This window comes from Bombina bombina, chromosome 5, assembly GCF_027579735.1.
Source record: "Bombina bombina isolate aBomBom1 chromosome 5, aBomBom1.pri, whole genome shotgun sequence".
NCBI classification, from domain to species: domain Eukaryota; kingdom Metazoa; phylum Chordata; class Amphibia; order Anura; family Bombinatoridae; genus Bombina; species Bombina bombina.
The window spans coordinates 736507990-736526980 of record NC_069503.1 but is presented as its reverse complement, the minus strand read 5'-3'; the positions used below and the strand labels follow the sequence as shown (position 1 = coordinate 736526980).

The following is an 18991-nucleotide window of genomic DNA, read 5'->3' as shown; positions in this document are numbered from 1 at the left end:
TTAGGGTTTTTACCACTTGTTTTGCACCGTTGATTTTTGGGGGGAATAGGTTATCACACGTGCGATATTCTAAGTTCATGTTCTTGCGCTTGTCGGGTTATCGATAGCATAAACAGTTTACTTTCAACTAATAATACGAGAGCAAACCGACACGCGTAAAAATCTTACTAACGCTCTTGCGGGAGCATTAAATAGCTCTCCACTTGAAATCTAGTCCCTGAAAGGTTAGAGAAGTCGCAATCAAGATTTTTTTCTTTTTATTTGAAAATAAGGAATGTCCACATTATTATTGCAGGCCATTGATGATTGTTACTCAGAAGATCACAACCTTGGCATTCCAACTGCATGATGGTAAGACATGTTATTTGTAAGAATAATAATAATAATTTTGGTAAATTTTTATGTTTAAACTGCTGACATATTTTTTAAAATGTGTTTGAACACAGATAAAAAGATAAATGTAGCCACCAATCAGCAAGTGCTTCCCAACTACTAAACTAAAAATTGGCTGGCTGCTAAGCTTACATTCCAGCTTTTTCAAATAAAGATACCAAGAGAACGCAGAAAAATTAATAATAAGAGTAAATTAGAAAGTTGCTTAAAATTGCTCTATCTGCATCAGGAAAGAAAAAAAAATTTGGGTCTCATGTCCCTCCAAATTTCCATGGAGAGAGAGAGCTCAAAACAATAATTTTTACTTTATATATAATTATATAGGCTCCTGCCAAAAGTTATTAATAAGAGGCTGTAATTATCTTTATGTTTAAAATTAACCCCTTAAGCCTATTGGACAAAGGTACTACATTACAGGGTACTTTGCTCAGTGTACCCTGTTGACATACTACCTACGTTCAACACTGTACGTCATGCTGTGGTCACTACTGTCAGCTTTTACAGATGATACTGCACCCAAGGACAGACAGCATCTGCCTTCATATGGTATTGGAGTACTGAACGTTCTCTGTTATCATATGAAGGCAGATCCGGTACAGGTAATGTCACTGCCTGTATCATACTGCTGTGGGTGGAGGGGTTGTGCGGCGAGTAGCGCTCGTATTACAAGTTGAAAGTAAAATGTTTTTACTCTTGCGCTAACCCGATGCGTGTAAAAAGACAAACTTTAAATATCGCGCTTGCAATAATTTATTCTCCTATAGAAGTCAATGGAGCAAAAAAGTGTAAAAAAATAACACTCTGTGTGCTCGCAAACCCGATCACATATTCTCAAGTGCGTTAACCCGACATGAAAATGTAAATATTTCACATTCCAATGTTCTTCACTTAGAAGAATATGTTCTATGTATTCATAAATACATATTTCTCTATATGTTTGATGGTATTTTGGTACAATATATATCTATACATGATTATAAATAGGTATAGCTATATACAGATACAAATACATAAAACATTGTGAAGAACATTGGAATGTGAAGTATTTACAGTAAATACATAGTATAACACTTTATTAAATATGAATATTGCATAAATATGTTTTTACATGTTTTCATTTACTTGACTGCAAAGGCTCCAATTCTTCTGCTTTAACTGAAAATACACAAGTATGTAACTGTATATTTAAACCTTGCATATTAAAAAAATCCTTAAAGAACAATGTCAGTGTGTTTTGTAAAAAGGTGATACTGCTTTCTAAATGCAGAATTTCATACTCAAACACCTACTCCTAAGGTTCTCCTAGGGCTAGATTACAAGCGGAGCATTAATTTATTGTGCGCCTGCAAATGGGCAAATTTGCCTGTTTGCTGGCGCACAATAAATAACCAGCCATTACAAGTCAGATCAGATCTCTGGTTAATTTTCTAAAAGTGCCCCAAATTCTCCCAAAATAGAGGGTCTTTTATTTTTTTATGAAAAAAAAAATGTCTTGTGTGCTTGAGTTCAATGCCGTGTATGGCGGTATCAGAGCAAGGCTCCCATTGGAGACTATGGAAGCGCACTCTTGTGAGCGCAATGCTCCCGTGCAATGCAAAAGCAAGGTCACGTTCGCATTGCACCTAATTTGTAATACCATTAAGGTGCAATATTTTGCGCTCAACTCGTTATCTGGCCCTAAGTATTAAATTCATGTTGCCTTTTTAATCCAGGATGTCTGACAAAATATGTTGCTATGTAGCATTTTTAATAATATACTCTGTAAAATTATATTTAATTATACATGTAAATAATTTAAATCAGGTCTGCACAATACAATGTTTTGTATTTACTAACTATGGGCTCGTTTCCATTGAGCCGTAATTAGGTTTGCGTGCACTCACAAACCATTAAATATGCTGTCAGAAGCAATATCATTCACGGACTGCTTCCAATTATACCTCAATTTTGGCAACCGGACTCTGGCTGCTGAAAGCATTTTTGTGTCCCATACAACGTATCAGAAGCCGCTAATCTTTAAATAATATCAGGTTTTCAATGACCGCGCAAACCGTTAATACACTGTAGGAGGCTGCCGATACATTAACAAAAATTACATCCAGCTCAACTAGGTGTAAAATAGGAAAAAGGTGCTTTTTGAGACCTTTTTCCCATTGAAATCTAACCTGACATGTCAATACCCTTCTATCCGCCATCCCCGCCACATCGCAACTTATAATAAATGTATTAACCTCTAAACCACCATTCCCCCACATCGCAAAGTACCTATTTAAACTATTAATCCCTAGTCCGCCATTCCCCCACAACGCAAACTAGCCATTTAAACTATTAATCCCTAGTACACTATTCCCCACATCGCAAAGTAGCTATTTAAACTATTAACCCCTAGTCCGTCATTCCCCCACATTGCAAAGTACCTATTTAAACTATTAACCCTGAGTCCGCCATTCACCCACAACGCAATCTACGTATTTAAACTATTAACCCCTAATCTGCCACCCCCCACAACACAAAAAACTAATCTAATCACTAAGCCCTCTAACCTAGCACCTGCTAAATTAACCCCCATTACATAAATGAAATACTAAATTACAATTAAAATAAAAAATCCTAACATTAATTTAAAAATAAAACCTAACATTAAATTACAATAATTAAATCTAAAATTACAAAAAATAAGTCTAAAATTATCAAAAATATTTTTTTAAAACCTAATTTAATACCCCTATAAAAATAACACCCCCAAATAAAAACACCCCCTAATCTAAGACTAAACTACCAATAGCCCTTAAAAGTGCCTTTTGTAGGGCATTGCCCTAAAGCGATCAGCTCTTTTACTTAAAATACAAATTAACCCCTAACAGTAAACCCCCCCAACCCACCAAACCCCCCACAATAAAAAACATAACACTAAAAAAACCTAAGCTACCCATTGCCCCAAAAGGGGCATTTGTATGGGCATTGCCCTTAAAAGGGCAATCAGCCCTTTTTGCAGCCCATTAAAATAACAAAGTCCTAATCTAAAAAAAAACACCCCAAAAAATGAAAATAAAACCTTAGTCTAACCCCAAATAGGTACTCACCGTTCCTGAAGTCTGGCGGAGAAGGTCTAGTGTTAGTTTTTTTTTATTTTGGGGGGTTTAGTGGGTTGGGGGGGGGTTTACTGTTAGGCGTTAATTTGTATCTTTAAGTAACAGAGCTGATCGCTTTAGGGCAATGCCCTACATAAGACCCTTTAAGGGCTATTGGGGGTTTAGTCTTAGATTCTTAAATTAGGGGATGTTTTTATTTTGGGGGGATTTTTATTTTTATAGGAGTATTAGATGAGGTTTACTTTTATTATTTTTCATAATTTGGTTTATTTTTTTCTGTAATTTTAGACTTTTTTATATTTTTTGTAATTTTAGATTTTATTATTGTAATTTAATCTTAGGTTTTAGTTTTAAATTAATGTTAGTATTTTTTATTTTAATTGTAATTTAGTATTTATTTAATTTATGTAATGGGGTTAATTTAGGGGGTGTTAGGTTAGGGAGCTTAGTGATTAGATTAGTTTGTTGCTTTGTGGGGGGATGGCAGATTAGGGGTTAATAGTTAAAATAGGTAGATTGCAATGTGGGGGGTGGCGGATTAGCGGTTAATAGTTTAAATAGGTAGATTGTGTTGTGGGGGGTCGCCGGATTAGCGTTTAATAGTTTAAATAGGTAGATTGCGTTGTGGGTGAATGGTGGACTAGAGGTTAATAGTTTAAATAGGTACTTTGCGATGTGGGTGAATGGCGGACTAGGGGTTAATAGTTTAAATAGGTACTTTGCGATGTGGGGGAATGGCGGTTTAGAGGTTAATACATTTTATTGTTAGTTGCGATGTGGGGGAATGCCGGTTTAGATGTTAATAACTTTAATAGATACTTTGCGATATGGGGGTTGGCGGATTAGGGGTTAATCCACTAATTAATTAGTTATTGTGGTGGGGGGTGGCGGTTGAGAGGTAGATATTGTTCATGCGTTAGGTGTTTGCTTTTATTTTAACAGCGAGCGACGGGTAAAATACACGCACCGGAACATGCAGCTCCGTATATACGATCGTTTGTAAGTGTAGTGTAAGGTCGGGTTACCATAGTAACCTATTCATTTTAAAGAAATTTGGCATCGGGTGGAAGAGTTAACACAACGCAAACTTACACCTACATGAAAAGAGTGACTGCACGTAATGTGCTAAATAATTAAATGGAAACCTGATACTAAAATGGAGCAATAAATTACTTTTAGCTGCCGGCAACTTCGGTAGCTTACGGCTCAATTTTTAATGGCTCAATGGAAACAAGCTCTAAATCAATTAATTTTACTACTCTTACATAGAAGATGTTATTGCTTTATCATTGGATGACTACCAAAAAAGATGCAAAAATGCTTGTATAATATATTACCACCATTTCCTCCTTTTTAAAATTTAATCTTTTTAAAATTTGAATAGCAAATTTCCCTATTTGTAATATTGTCTCTTAAGCAATAGTTACATTCAGAAAATTGTATTTTTTCTGCTATTAATAAACCTGGTAATAACCAATACCAAATATGTCCTCTGTAGCGTTATGATACGTTCTATCCAATAACTGGATATGATGCAGTTTACGGAACTGACACACTACGAGAACCGGAAGTAATATAACCGGAAGCAATTGCACCTGTTACCAGAAGTGGTCACTTTTTTTTGGCGGCTAGCATTTTTGGCGTTTTTCCCCCTATGATTGGTCAGTCCGCCCTTTATAAGTTTTTTCTCCTGTTAAGTGTAGTCAGTCCACGGGTCATCATTACTTATGGGATATTAACTCCTCCCCAACAGGAAGTGCAAGAGGATCACCCAAGCAGAGCTGCTATATAGCTCCTCCCCTCTACGTCACACCCAGTCATTCTCTTGCACCCAACTAATAGATAGGATGTGTGAGAGGACTGTGGTGATTAAACTTAGTTTTTTATATCTTCAATCAAAAGTTTGTTATTTTAAACGACACCGGAGTGTGTTGTTTCCTTCTCAGGCAGAATTTGAAGAAGAATCTACCTGAGTTTTTTGTATATGATCTTAGCGGACGTAACTAAGATCCGTTTGCTGTTCTCGGCCATTCTGAGGAGTAAGGTAACTTCAGATCAGGGGACAGCGGGCAGGTTCACCTGCAAAGAGGTATGTTGCAGTATATTATTTTCTAAGGAATGGAATTGACTTTGAAAATACTGCTAATACCGATATAATGTAAGTACAGCCTTAAATGCAGTAGTAGCAACTGGTATCAGGCTGACATGTATATATGTTAACACTTAAGTATTTCTGGGGAATGGCACTTCACTGGGAAAATACTGTATGCATATAACTTTTAGCCTAACTTGCAGTGGGAGCGACTAGCAGCAGGCTTTTTAATGACAATTCATATATTAGATTTTAAACGTTTACTGGCATGTTAAATCGTTTAATTATCTGAGGTACTTGGTGAAAATTGTTTTGGGCTTATTTTCCACATGGCTGTCGTTGTTTTAAATTAAAACAGTTTACTGAGCTTCCCTCACTGTTGTAGTGTGAGTGGGAGGGGCCTATTTTGGCGCTTTTTCTACGCATCAGAAATTCAGTCACAGTCTGTATTTTTCTCCCTGCATGATCCAGGACGTCTCCACAGAGCTCAGGGGTCTTCAAAACTAGTTTTGAGGGAGGTAATCACTCACAGCAGACCTGTGAGACTGTGCTTGACTGTGATAAAAACGCTTATATTGTCAATTGTTATACGTTTTTTTCTGATATTAAGGGTTAATCATCCATTGCTAATGTGTGCAATCCTTTGCTAAATTTGGTTTATATAACTAATCCGGTTTTGTGTGCTTCTTAAAGGCACAGTAACGTTTTTACATATTGCTTGTAAATTTAGTTGAAAAGTATTTCCAAGCTTGCTAGTCTAATTGCTAGTTTGTTTAAACATGTCTGACACAGAGGAAACTCTTTGTGTAATATGTTCAAAAGCCAAGGTGGAGCCCAATAGAAATTTATGTAATAATTGCATTGATGCTACTTTAAATAAAAGTCAATCTGTACATGTTAAGCAACATTCACCAGACAACGAGGGGGAAGTTATGCCGACTAACTTGCTAATGTTATGACTGAAGTTTTGTCTAAATTGCCAGAACTTAGAGGTAAACGAGATCACTCTGGGATGAGAACAGAGTATACTGATAATGCTAGGGCCATGTCTGATACTGCGTCACAATATGCAGAGCATGAGGACGGAGAGCTTCATTCTGCGGGTGACGGATCTGATCCAAATAAATTGGATTCAGACATTTCAAATTTTAAGTTTAAGCTGGAAAACCTCTGTGTATTGCTAGGGGAGGTGTTAGCGGCTCTGAATGATTGTAACACAGTTGCAATCCCAGAGAAAATGTGTAGGTTGGATAAATATTTTGCGGTACCGACGAGTACTGACGTTTTTCCTACACCTAAGAGACTTACTGAAATTATTACTAAGGAGTGGGACAGACCCAGTGTGCCTTTCTCACCCCCTCCTATATTCAGAAAAATGTTTCCAATAGACGCCACCACACGGGACTTATGGCAAACGGTCCCTAAGGTGGAGGGAGCAGTTTCTACTTTAGCTAAGCGTACCACTATCCCGGTGGAGGATAGCTGTGCTTTTTCAGATCCAATGGATAAAAAGTTAGAGGGTTACCTTAAGAAAATGTTTGTTCAACAAGGTTTTATATTACAACCCCTTGCATGCATTGCGCCTGTCATGGCTGCGGCAGCATTTTGGTTTGAGTCTCTGGAAGACACCCTTGACTCAGCGACATTAGATGAGATTTCACTTAAGCTTAAAACCCTTAAGCTAGCTAATTCATTTATTTCTGATGCCGTAGTACATTTAACTAAACTTACGGCTAAGAATTCCGGATTCGCCATTCAGGCACGCAGAGCGCTGTGGCTAAAATCCTGGTCAGCTGATGTAACTTCTAAATCGAAACTACTTAACATACCTTTCAAGGGGCAGACTTTATTCGGGCCCGGTTTGAAAGAAATTATCGCTGATATTAAGGGAGGTAAAGGCCATGCCCTGCCTCAAGACAGAGCCAAACCCAGGGCTAGACAGTCTAATTTTCGTGCCTTTCGTAATTTCAAGGCAGGAGCAGCTTCAACTTCCTCTGCTCCAAAACAGGAAGGAGCTGTTGCTCGCTACAGACAAGGCTGGAAACCTAACCAGGCCTGGAACAAGGGCAAGCAGGCCAGAAAGCCTGCTGCTGCCCCTAAGACAGCATGAAGTGAGGGCCCCCGATCCGGTTACGGATCTAGTGGGGGGCAGACTCTCTCTCTTCGCCCAGGCTTGGGCAAGAGATGTCCAGGATCCCTGGGCGTTGGAGATCATATCTCAGGGATACCTTCTGGACTTCAAAGCTTCTCCTCCACAAGGGAGATTTCACCTTTCAAGGTTGTCAACAAACCAGATAAAGAAAGAGGCGTTTCTACGCTGTGTACAAGACCTTTTACTAATGGGAGTGATCCATCCAGTTCCGCGGTCGGAACACGGACAAGGGTTTTACTCAAACCTGTTTGTGGTTCCCAAAAAAGAGGGAACCTTCAGACCAATATTGGATTTAAAGATCCTAAACAAATTCCTAAGAGTTCCATCATTCAAGATGGAAACTATTCAGACAATCTTACCCATGATCCAAAGAGGTCAGTACATGACCACAGTGGATTTAAAGGATGCTTACCTTCACATACCGATTCACAGAGAACATTACCGGTATCTAAGGTTTGCCTTCCTAGACAAACATTACCAGTTTGTAGCTCTTCCCTTCAGGTTGGCTACGGCTCCAAGAATCTTTACAAAGGTTCTGGGCTCTCTTCTGGCGGTACTAAGACCGCGAGGAATTTCGGTAGCTCCGTACCTAGACGACATTCTGATACAAGCGTCAAGCTTTCAAACTGCCAAGTCTCATACAGAGTTAGTACTGGCATTTCTGAGATCACATGGGTGGAAAGTAAACGAGGAGAAGAGTTCTCTCTTACCACTCACAAGAGTTCCCTTCTTGGGGACTCTTATAGATTCTGTAGAAATGAAAATTTACCTGACAGAGGACAGGTTAACAAAGCTTCTAAATGCTTGCCGTGCCCTTCATTCCATTCAACACCCGTCAGTGGCTCAATGCATGGAGGTAATCGGTTTAATGGTAGCGGCAATGGACATAGTTCCTTTTGCACGCCTGCACCTCAGACCGCTGCAATTGTGCATGCTAAGTCAGTGGAATGGGGATTACTCAGATTTGTCCCCTACGCTGAATCTGGATCAGGAGACCAGAGATTCTCTACTATGGTGGCTTTCTCGGACACATCTGTCCAGGGGGATGCCCTTCAGCAGGCCAGACTGGACAATTGTAACTACAGACGCCAGCCTTCTAGGTTGGGGCGCTGTCTGGAATTCCCTGAAGGCTCAGGGATCATGGACTCAAGAGGAGAGTCTCCTTCCAATAAACATTCTGGAATTGAGAGCAGTTCTCAATGCCCTACTGGCTTGGCCTCAGTTAGTAACTCTGAGGTTTATCAGATTTCAGTCGGACAACATCACGACTGTGGCTTACATCAACCATCAGGGAGGGACAAGAAGTTCCCTAGCGATGATGGAAGTATCAAAGATAATTCGCTGGGCAGAGTCTCACTCTTGCCACCTGTCAGCGATCCACATCCCAGGAGTGGACAACTGGGAGGCGGATTTCCTAAGTCGCCAGACTTTTCATCCGGGGGAGTGGGAACTTCATCCGGAGGTCTTTGCCCAAATACTTCGACGTTGGGGCAAACCAGATATGGATCTCATGGCGTCTCGCCGGAACGCCAAGCTTCCTCGTTATGGGTCCAGGTCCAGGGACCCGGGAGCGGTCCTGATAGATGCCTTGACAGCACCTTGGACCTTCAGGATGGCTTATGTGTTTCCACCCTTCCCGATGCTTCCTCGTTTGATTGCAAGGATCAAACAGGAGAAAGCATCAGTGATTCTAATAGCGCCTGCGTGGCCACGCAGGACCTGGTATGCAGATCTAGTGGACATGTCATCCTGTCCACCTTGGTCTCTGCCTCTGAGACAGGACCTTCTAATTCAGGGTCCTTTCAAACATCAAAACCTAATTTCTCTGAAGCTGACTGCATGGAAATTGAACGCTTAATTTTATCAAAGCGTGGATTTTCAGAGCCAGTAATTGATACCTTAATACAGGCTAGGAAACCTGTTACCAGGAAAATTTACCATAAGATATGGCGTAAATACTTACACTGGTGTGAATCCAAGGGTTACTCATGGAGTAAGGTTAGGATTCCTAGGATATTGTCTTTTCTACAAGAAGGTTTAGAAAAGGGTTTATCTGCTAGTTCGTTAAAGGGACAGATCTCAGCTCTGTCCATCCTTTTACACAAGCGTCTGTCAGAAGTTCCAGACGTTCAGGCTTTTTGTCAGGCTTTGGCCAGGATTAAGCCTGTGTTTAAATCTGTTGCTCCGCCGTGGAGCTTAAACTTAGTTCTTAACGTTTTACAGGGTGTTCCGTTTGAACCCCTTCACTCCATTGATATCAAGCTGTTATCTTGGAAAGTTCTGTTTTTAATGGCTATTTCCTTGGCTCGTAGAGTCTCTGAATTATCAGCCTTACATTGTGATTCTCCGTATCTGATTTTTCATTCAGATAAGGTAGTTCTGCGTACTAAACCTGGGTTCTTACCTAAGGTAGTCACTAACAAGAATATCAATCAAGAGATTGTTGTTCCATCATTGTGTCCTAACCCTTCTTCAAAGAAGGAACGACTTCTGCACAATCTAGATGTAGTCCGTGCCCTGAAATTTTATTTACAGGCAACTAAAGATTTTCGACAAACTTCTTCCCTATTTGTCGTTTATTCTGGTCAGAGGAGAGGTCAAAAAGCATCTGCTACCTCTCTATCCTTTTGGCTTCGTAGCATAATACGTTTAGCCTATGAGACTGCTGGACAGCAACCTCCTGAAAGGATTACAGCTCATTCTACTAGAGCTGTGGCTTCCACTTGGGCCTTTAAGAACGAGGCCTCTGTTGAACAGATTTGCAAGGCTGCAACTTGGTCTTCTCTTCATACTTTTTCCAAATTTGACACTTTTGCTTCTTCGGGGGCTGTTTTTGGGAGAAAGGTTCTTCAGGCAGTGGTTCCTTCTGTATAGAGATCCTGCCTGTCCCTCCCGTCATCCGTGTACTTAGCTTTGGTATTGGTATCCCATAAGTAATGATGACCCGTGGACTGACTACACTTAACAGGAGAAAACATAATTTATGCTTACCTGATAAATTCCTTTCTCCTGTAGTGTAGTCAGTCCACGGCCCGCCCTGTTTTTTAAGGCAGGTCTAAATTTTTTAATTATACTCCAGTCACCACTGCACCCTATAGTTTCTCCTTTCTCATTTGGTTCTCGGTCGAATGACTGGGTGTGACGTAGAGGGGAGGAGCTATATAGCAGCTCTACTTGGGTGATCCTCTTGCACTTCCTGTTGGGGAGGAGTTAATATCCCATAAGTAATGATGACCCGTGGACTGACTACACTACAGGAGAAAGGAATTTATCAGGTAAGCATAAATTATGTTTTCTTTCATCCATAGCTGATATCGTCTTGAAAAAGGCCTTGTTTAATGTCGAAACGCATCGACTTTTTAGACTATCAGTTTGAGTTTCTTTTTTTTTTTTTAAAGAAGATCCGGTAAGCCTATTTTAATTGAGGCAGGTCTATCTCCCTAGGTATTTTTTTTTTATAATTTTCTCTCCGATATACTTCTTTTTTTTTGGGGGGGGGGGGTACATATACCCTTAAGTGTACACTTCCCCCTTTTTTATGTATACATACATATATATATATATATATATATATATATATATATATATATACGTGTGTGTGTGTGTGTATATATATATATATATATATATATATATATATACTGTATATAGGTACCTCCTACATATGTAGGAGGTACCTATATGTACTTGAAACTTTGGGTTATTACTATGCTGTTTTACTTTATACTTCTTACTATTTTGTGGATATTCTGTGTATATTTTTAACCTTATTTGTTTTATTAAATTGTTACTTTTTTATACATTTCTCGCACACTTAAGCCTTTCAGGCGCTCCTCAACTATATATTTTAGTCTCTTTTTAACAATCCTGTTAGGTGATTGTTTACTTCAATGAGTCTGTGTGCTATTTAACTTTTTTTGGTGCTGTATACTATATTCTTTTTCACACTTAAAACATAAACAACAATTGCATAATAAAATGTGTACTTAAAGTACACTAAGGTCAAAATTAAATTTTCTTGATTCAGATAGAGCGGTTTTAAGTGACTTTCTAATTTACTTCCATGATCAATTTTTGCACATTCTTTTTGTATGCACGCTTTCTGAGGCACCAGCACCTACTGAGCCTGTGCACAAGTTCCCAGAGTATCCGTATACTAGTTTGTGATTGGCTGATGGTTGCCACAAGATACAGGGGGATGGTAAATGGGGGAAAATAAATGTGTCAGAAAGAAAATCTACTGCTTATTTGAAATTATTGCACTTTTTTTTATTATGCACTCACTAATTATACAATTCTACTGTATAATGTTTAATGGTTCTTAAAATGATATGAAACCAACATTTTTTCTTTCATGATTCAGATAGAGCATGCAATTTTAAGCAACTTTCTAATTTACTCCTATTATCAATTTCTTCATTCTCTTGGTATCTTTATTTGAAAAGCAGGAATGTAAGCTTAGGAGATGGCCTATTTTTGGTTCAGCACCTGGGTAGCACTTGCTGATTGTTGGCTAAATGGAGTCACTAATCAGCAAGCGCTACCCTTTTGCGGAACCAAAAAAGGGCCAGCTCCTAAGCTTACATTCCTGCTTTTTAAATAAAGGTACCAAGAGAACAAAGAAAATTGATAATAGGAGTAAATTAGAATATTGCTTAAAATCACATGCTCTATCTTAATCATAAAAGAAAAAAAATGGGTTTAATACCTCTTTAAGAGAGTATGCTAAAACTCTAAGAACGGTAAAGAGTACCCATGCATGGCTTTCCACTACACTGAAGTATGTATAAAAATAAATCATTAAATGAATTAATATATTTAATATAATTAATATATTTTATCCACATCTCCTGTAGCACTTCAGCCATTTTTAGTTTTGTAGTCCATTTAAAGCACCAGTAAATACAGTAGATTTGCATAATCAACAAATGCATGATAAAAAGACAATGCAATAGCACTTAGGGGCCAATTTCTGAAAGTGCAGACGGACATGATTCACTGTAGCGATCATGTCTGCCGCACATCGATAAATTGATCATTGCACAAGCAGTTCTGGTGAACTGCTTGTGCAATGCCCCCTGCAGATTCGCGACCAGAGGCGTTGGACGAGTTAAAGGGACAGTCTAGTCAAAATTAAACTTTCATGATTCAGATAGGGCATGCAATTTTAAACAACTTTCCAATTGACTTAAATCATCAAATTTGCTTTGTTCCCTTGGTGGTATTTTTGAAAAGCTAAACCTAGTTAGACTCAAACTGATTTCTAAACTGTTGAAAACCGCCTCTTAGCTAAGAGCATTTTGAAAGTTTTTCACAGTTAGACAGTACTAGTTCATGTCTGTCATATAGATAACACCGTGCTCACTCCCGTGGAGTTATTTAGGAGTCTGCACCGATTGGCTAAACTGCATGTCAGTCACAAGCACTGAGATAAGGGGGCAGTCTGCAGAGTCTTAGATACAAGGTAATCACAGAGGTAAAACATATTAATATAACTTTGTTAGTTATGCAAAACTGGAGAATGGGTAATAAAGGCATTATCTATCTTTTTAAACAATAACATTTTTGGTGTAGACTGTCCCTTTAAGGAGCGGCTTCTTAACTCTTGTTTCCGGCAAGCCTGAAGTTTTTTTTAGTAGATTTTTTAGTAGATTTTTTTTCTGACAAATTTAAAAAAGTTATGTATATTTCCACTCCCCCTATATCAGGTGAGAACCATCCATTTAACATGACACTAAAGTCAAAATGAAATTTTTAGGATTCAGATAGAGAATGCATAAAAAAAAACAACTTTCCAATTCACTTCCATTATCAAAATTTGCACCTCCTACTGACTTTCACACAGTACAGTGGGAAGAACGTTTAAATGTGTTAGAAAACAACAACTGCTCATTAGAAATTCATACTAATAAGGTTTGCCACCTCTGCCCTAGGGTAAAATTCCAATGTTATTCTCTTGCGCACCACTGAAACGGAAGGCACAGCCATTTTAATAGCATCAATACACATTTTGCAGTGACTTCTTTCTTTTTTAGGTTTTTCTTGATTTTTAATAAAAATTAAGGAAACATTTCACTGTGGCTTTCAATTAAACAAATTTGCAAGAAATAGAGCAATATTAAACAATTTACCCAGTTAAAATCAGTTCTCTCCTACAACAGAAAGTAGTCAATCAGGTTAACTGTATTTGATATAATCTGAGAATGCAAATATATATTAAACACTCTTTAAGTCCCAATTGTAATTTATAAAAATGGAAATTAGTCACGTTGCTTTAATATAATCCCCCCAAAGAAACGTTAAGGAATGGTAATCAGACATTCTATTCAATTGAAGGTATTTGTATCTTTCCAATGAAGCGTGTAAGTTACCCTCATACGTCACTCTAAATTAAGGGTGAGCGATTATTTTCAATATTTCAGAATAAGTGCTTTTGCAGTGCGAGGATATTTATTTAGTAGAAAATTAAATGGTCAAGGGGAAGTACAAATTCATCATTTTCTCCATTTCTTTCATCGCTACCTTCCAGTAGCTATGTATCTGAGGACTACTCCATGAGAGATGAGTCCTTGTGCCTAAAACCTGCCATCCTCTTTAGCAATTATAGTCAGATTATGGGAAAACTTTAGTTAGTCTGTGAGGTATTATCTTGTTAACACTTTTGTGTTCATCTCTACTAGCCCTGCAGAAGTAGTAGTTCTGGCAGAATAAAAAAAAAAAAAAGTATGCCATCTTTTTCAGTATAATGTATAATTTGTTTTCTTATTTATAACAATGGGTATTTAGATTTTTTTTAATATAAATATTTTTATTCAGATTCAAAGCATAACAAACAAACATTACATAGACATATACTCAGCATAAGTTAATAATATCAGTGTACACAACATAGAATCAAGGTACAGTAAGCAAAGTGAGCAGCTATGTCCGTATTCAGCATTAATGACTACAGTGCTTGTTAATCAAACTATATGCCCTCTAATTATTGGCTGAGGCCACTTTTGGACCTCCAGTAATATTGTGGACACAAGGTAACAAGGGCAACCATGAATATTATGAGACCACTTTTGGGTCTCAGGTGATGAATCTGTTTTTTTTCCTTTTATATATATGTTACATAAAACAAATGAGTGATGTGTACAACATGCTAGAGAGAGAGATAACAGAAAGGTATGTACGCTCACAATAGTCAAACATGGAGACACTGAAATATATATGGGATTGTATCTTGTTATGGGCCTATAAATACACACAGAGGGGTGTGGAGTCTATCTCTAAGCTTATATAGCTGCCACAGAGCTCAAACAACTATGTATACTTAATTTAGGGAACAGAGAGATATTCATAATGTCTTGTCAAGAGTACATATGGCTCCACTTCAAAAGGATGTACATTGATGGAGGTAACACTTTATGTTATCTGATGGGAGCTGAGTTATCTAACTGCTAACTGACAAGGTCCACTAACACAGTGGAATGGCTAATCATCCTAATACTTATATGTGCCTATGGGGTACAATGGTAAACTGGGGCTTCAGGTCTGTAGAATGTCCTGTATAGTCAACACAATGCCGTTTGATAAGTAAAGGCCACATATAACTTCCCATACCCCAAACGTTTTTAAATTTTTATAGTATATCGTGGGGGAGGGGGGGGGGGGGGAGAGGGAAAACAGCAGTAAGAACAATAAAGATCATAAAACAATGTAAGGGTACAAGCTAATAGCGGAGTTAAACCTATTTAGACTTTTTTGCCTCCTCTGAAAGATTTTCAGCTAATCCCCTGTTGTTACATAGTCCTGGAGCCGATGAGGATCAAAGTCCCAATAGCAAGTCCCTTCTGTGGGCAGGCGTACTATTTCAATAACCAGGCCGTTGTGACTTCGGGTATTGCCATGGGGAAAATGAATGTATAACCGGGGGAAGAAAAGTCCAGGCGTAATGTAATTGTCCATTGGCCATGGTGGAAATAAAGGCTAACAGTGTAGTAGGCATAGCTCCTATGTAGAGCATACAAAGGTTAGTGTCCATGTCGGGGCATAGTCAGACACATTGTGATTGTCCGTTAACATAAGTGTGGATAAAAGCCAACTTGGTATTGAACTGAGTGTGTTGCGCTGTAGGCGAAGATTAGTGTCTATGACAGATTACAGTCATCCTATACCGGACCTGAGATAGGACTTGTGAGGGCCTGTACAAGTGCCATGACCCAGCTCCTTTACCGTCTGGCGAGCCTCCAGCAATGTTTCTGCCGCATCCGATGCCCTCGAAGATCCTACACCCCAGAGTGCAGAGATGAGAAACCACGGGTATGCAGAGAATAGAAAGACCGGGCTCTCAAGTAGCTGCTTGCCTCTCCTGTCACTGCCTGCTAGGGTGCTCCGCATGTTGTACACTAGCGTAGTATCTGGGTGTATGGCTGAGAAAGCTGAGCGTGGCTCTTTAGTAAGTAGTGCGGGGATAGCACGCTTGGTAGCTCCGGTTTTAGCAGGGCCTGGGGTTTCAGTCACTTTGCACCCCAATCTTGGCTCAGGTACCATATTCTCACCTTCACTGATGATATCCTCAGCAGAGTGATCGTGCACTGGGTGATTGGTTTCTACTTGAGCGGTCAGGCTTATGTGTATTTTCACCTCATTGATGTTGACTAGGTCGACGACGCCATATGTAATGTGTAAACACCCCACTCCTGAAGGCTGTAAGTTGCCCATCGTTTCCACATCAACCTTAGTGGGGAATTCAGATACCTCACTTTGTGAGGGTATTTGCGGCAAGAGGTCTGAAGGTAAGCAATCTGATTCCGCCTCAGAGCCACTTGTCTGTGTTGCGTGAGTAGGAATGGGATATGTAACCTCGTGGGTGACCGTTTTCTTAGATTGAAAGAGATCCTCATCCAGTTTGACAAGGTGGTTTTGTAGTAGTTTCTCTAGGTCTCGAAGAATTTGCATCTCCATGTTCGCTGTGAAAAGTTAGCAGTGTCAAAGCACTGTATACCCGGCGTCAAGATACCGGGGGGGGGTGTTGAGTGCCTCTCTGTTAAGAGTCTGCCTTAGGCCTCAACGCTCCGGATCGGTGAACAAAGGTAGGATTCTTTAATGTCGCCTATCATAAGAATCAGCTTGAGTTCCCAATTCTGAATCTCCACAAGAGGTTGATAAATGATCATCTGTGTCACTGATAATAGACAGATTATCCGTGATCTACTCAGAGCTCCCGATATTGCAACCGTTACTGGTGCTGCTCAGAGACACGCCCCGGGTATTTAGATTTTAATATGACCTGTTCAGAAATATTGTTGGATAGTTATTTTGATATTTAGCCTTAAATTAAATGTTGCGTCTGTGTAATTGACTACATAATATTTTAAAGCTACTGGTATCCTTATGACAAGAAGATGCCATTAATCTAGGCCTTGCAGCATCAAAGGCAGTCTTTAGAAATCAACCCAACCTCTCACTAATAGCTGCCACTTAGTTTGTGCCAAGGTTATCATGACCTGGAGGTGAGAGAAATAATATTTTCTGTGATGAATGTGGTAACTTGTCAGCAAAGAACACAGACTTATATATTAAATGTAAAGCTGTTGAGGCAGGCTCGAGCAAACTCTCAAGGTGAAGGAAATAAGTGTAAACAGCTTTCATATGATTGGTTTCACAGTTAATAAGTAAAGAATATTTGTGCGATGCTTGTATATCACATTGAATACAATTTGCTTATCCATACATATATATTTTGTATATTTTGTTGTATGTTGCTGCTGTGTGTTTTAACATTAGCTTATTGTGTTCTTCTTTTAGAGACTGCCGGTTATAATAATGGAAAGAGTTATTTTTTCCGCTTTTTGATTTTGTTTAATGCCTTTTTTAGGAATCGGCCGGAAGGCTGAAGATCTTACCACTGACCAGCTCCAACATTGTGTAAAGTAAGACTCATCGTAAAAATATTACCTGTTTAAAGGGACAGGGGAGCCAAAATTAAACTTTCATGATTCAGGTAAAATGTATTATAAAATAAAGTTCCAATTTAAAGGGCCATAATACCCAAAATGTTTAAACACTTTAAAGTGATGCAGCATAGCTGTAAAAAGCTGACTACAAAATATCACCTGAACATCTCTATGTAAAAAAAAAAAAAAAAGATATTTTACCTCAAAAGTTCCTCAGTAGCCACATCCCATTGTAAAGGACTTCTAAGCAGCATATCAGTATGTCTGTCCCGGGACAGCCGAAGGGTTGAGCCTCGTGCACTCTCATGTTATTTCCCTATTCAATGTAAGGAAGTTTAAATTAAATCTCATGAGAGTTTAGTCAAATCTCATGAGATCACAGTGAAAGAGTTCATGACCTCAGCACTGCTGATGCTGATTGGCTGCTGTTCATTTCTTCATATTTTTTTTTTTACCTGCAGTTGGGCAGCAGCTAAAGTTTAACTTTTTACACAGAACTTACTCTGCTGAGGAAATTGTGAGGTAAAATATCTTCCTTTTTTACATAGAGATGCTCAGGTGATATTTTCCTGTCAGCTTTTTACAGTTATACTGCATCAGTTTCAAGTGATTTAACTTGTGAGTATTATGTCCCTTTAATTCTGTGTGTTTGTTACTTTTTTGGTATCCTTTTCCTTTATTGAAATGCAGCTCCTTTCCATGACAGAATACTTAGGTAGATTCACGACCATGCACATGTCTTGACCATATAGCAACAGAGTATGTAACTTTTGTAACAAGACACATGCATGCTCCTGAGTGTACCTGTATATTCTTTCATGGAAAGGAAATTTTAGTAATTTAAAAGGGTTTATTAAACTGCATGTCCTTTCTGAATCATAAAAGTTTAACCTTGAGTTCAATGTCCCTTTAATTGGATTAAAAATAAAGCAAAGTCTTAGTTGAGGAGTGCACATATAATAATTTTCAGTTGATATCCTAAAAGCATATGCAAATCATGTTTTATTAATCTGGTTGTTGACGAAAACAAAGTTTGACAAATGTACTTGAAATTTTGTAGCCTGCAAGAACATTGTGCAGTCAGCCACACACTTATAAGGGGTCAGTAATGCAATTTTGTATATAGAAGTCTGCAGAATAAAAAAAAAAATGTAGGAAACAGAAGTAACTAGGGGTAGTGGCTCCTGGAATTTGTTAGGTCTTGGTAAAAGGTACTCTAACTTGTCTAGGACTATTGTTTTTCTTCATATTCTCCTTTCCACAAATATTTCCAGTTTTACATTCTTACTGATAATGGGGCTGTAACAGAGAAAGTTTT

General features: G+C 38.6%; 1 protein-coding gene across 1 annotated transcript in view; it reads left to right on the top strand.

Annotated features, from left to right (window-relative positions):
• Positions 1-18991, top strand: part of MBOAT1 (membrane bound O-acyltransferase domain containing 1) — a 181742-nt gene that overhangs the window by 84441 nt on the left and 78310 nt on the right. Inside the window, exons 5-6 of the mRNA XM_053714790.1 lie at positions 296-351; positions 17595-17649. Of these exons, the coding sequence (XP_053570765.1) occupies positions 296-351; positions 17595-17649 (111 nt within the window). The remainder of the gene's footprint in view (positions 1-295; positions 352-17594; positions 17650-18991) is intronic.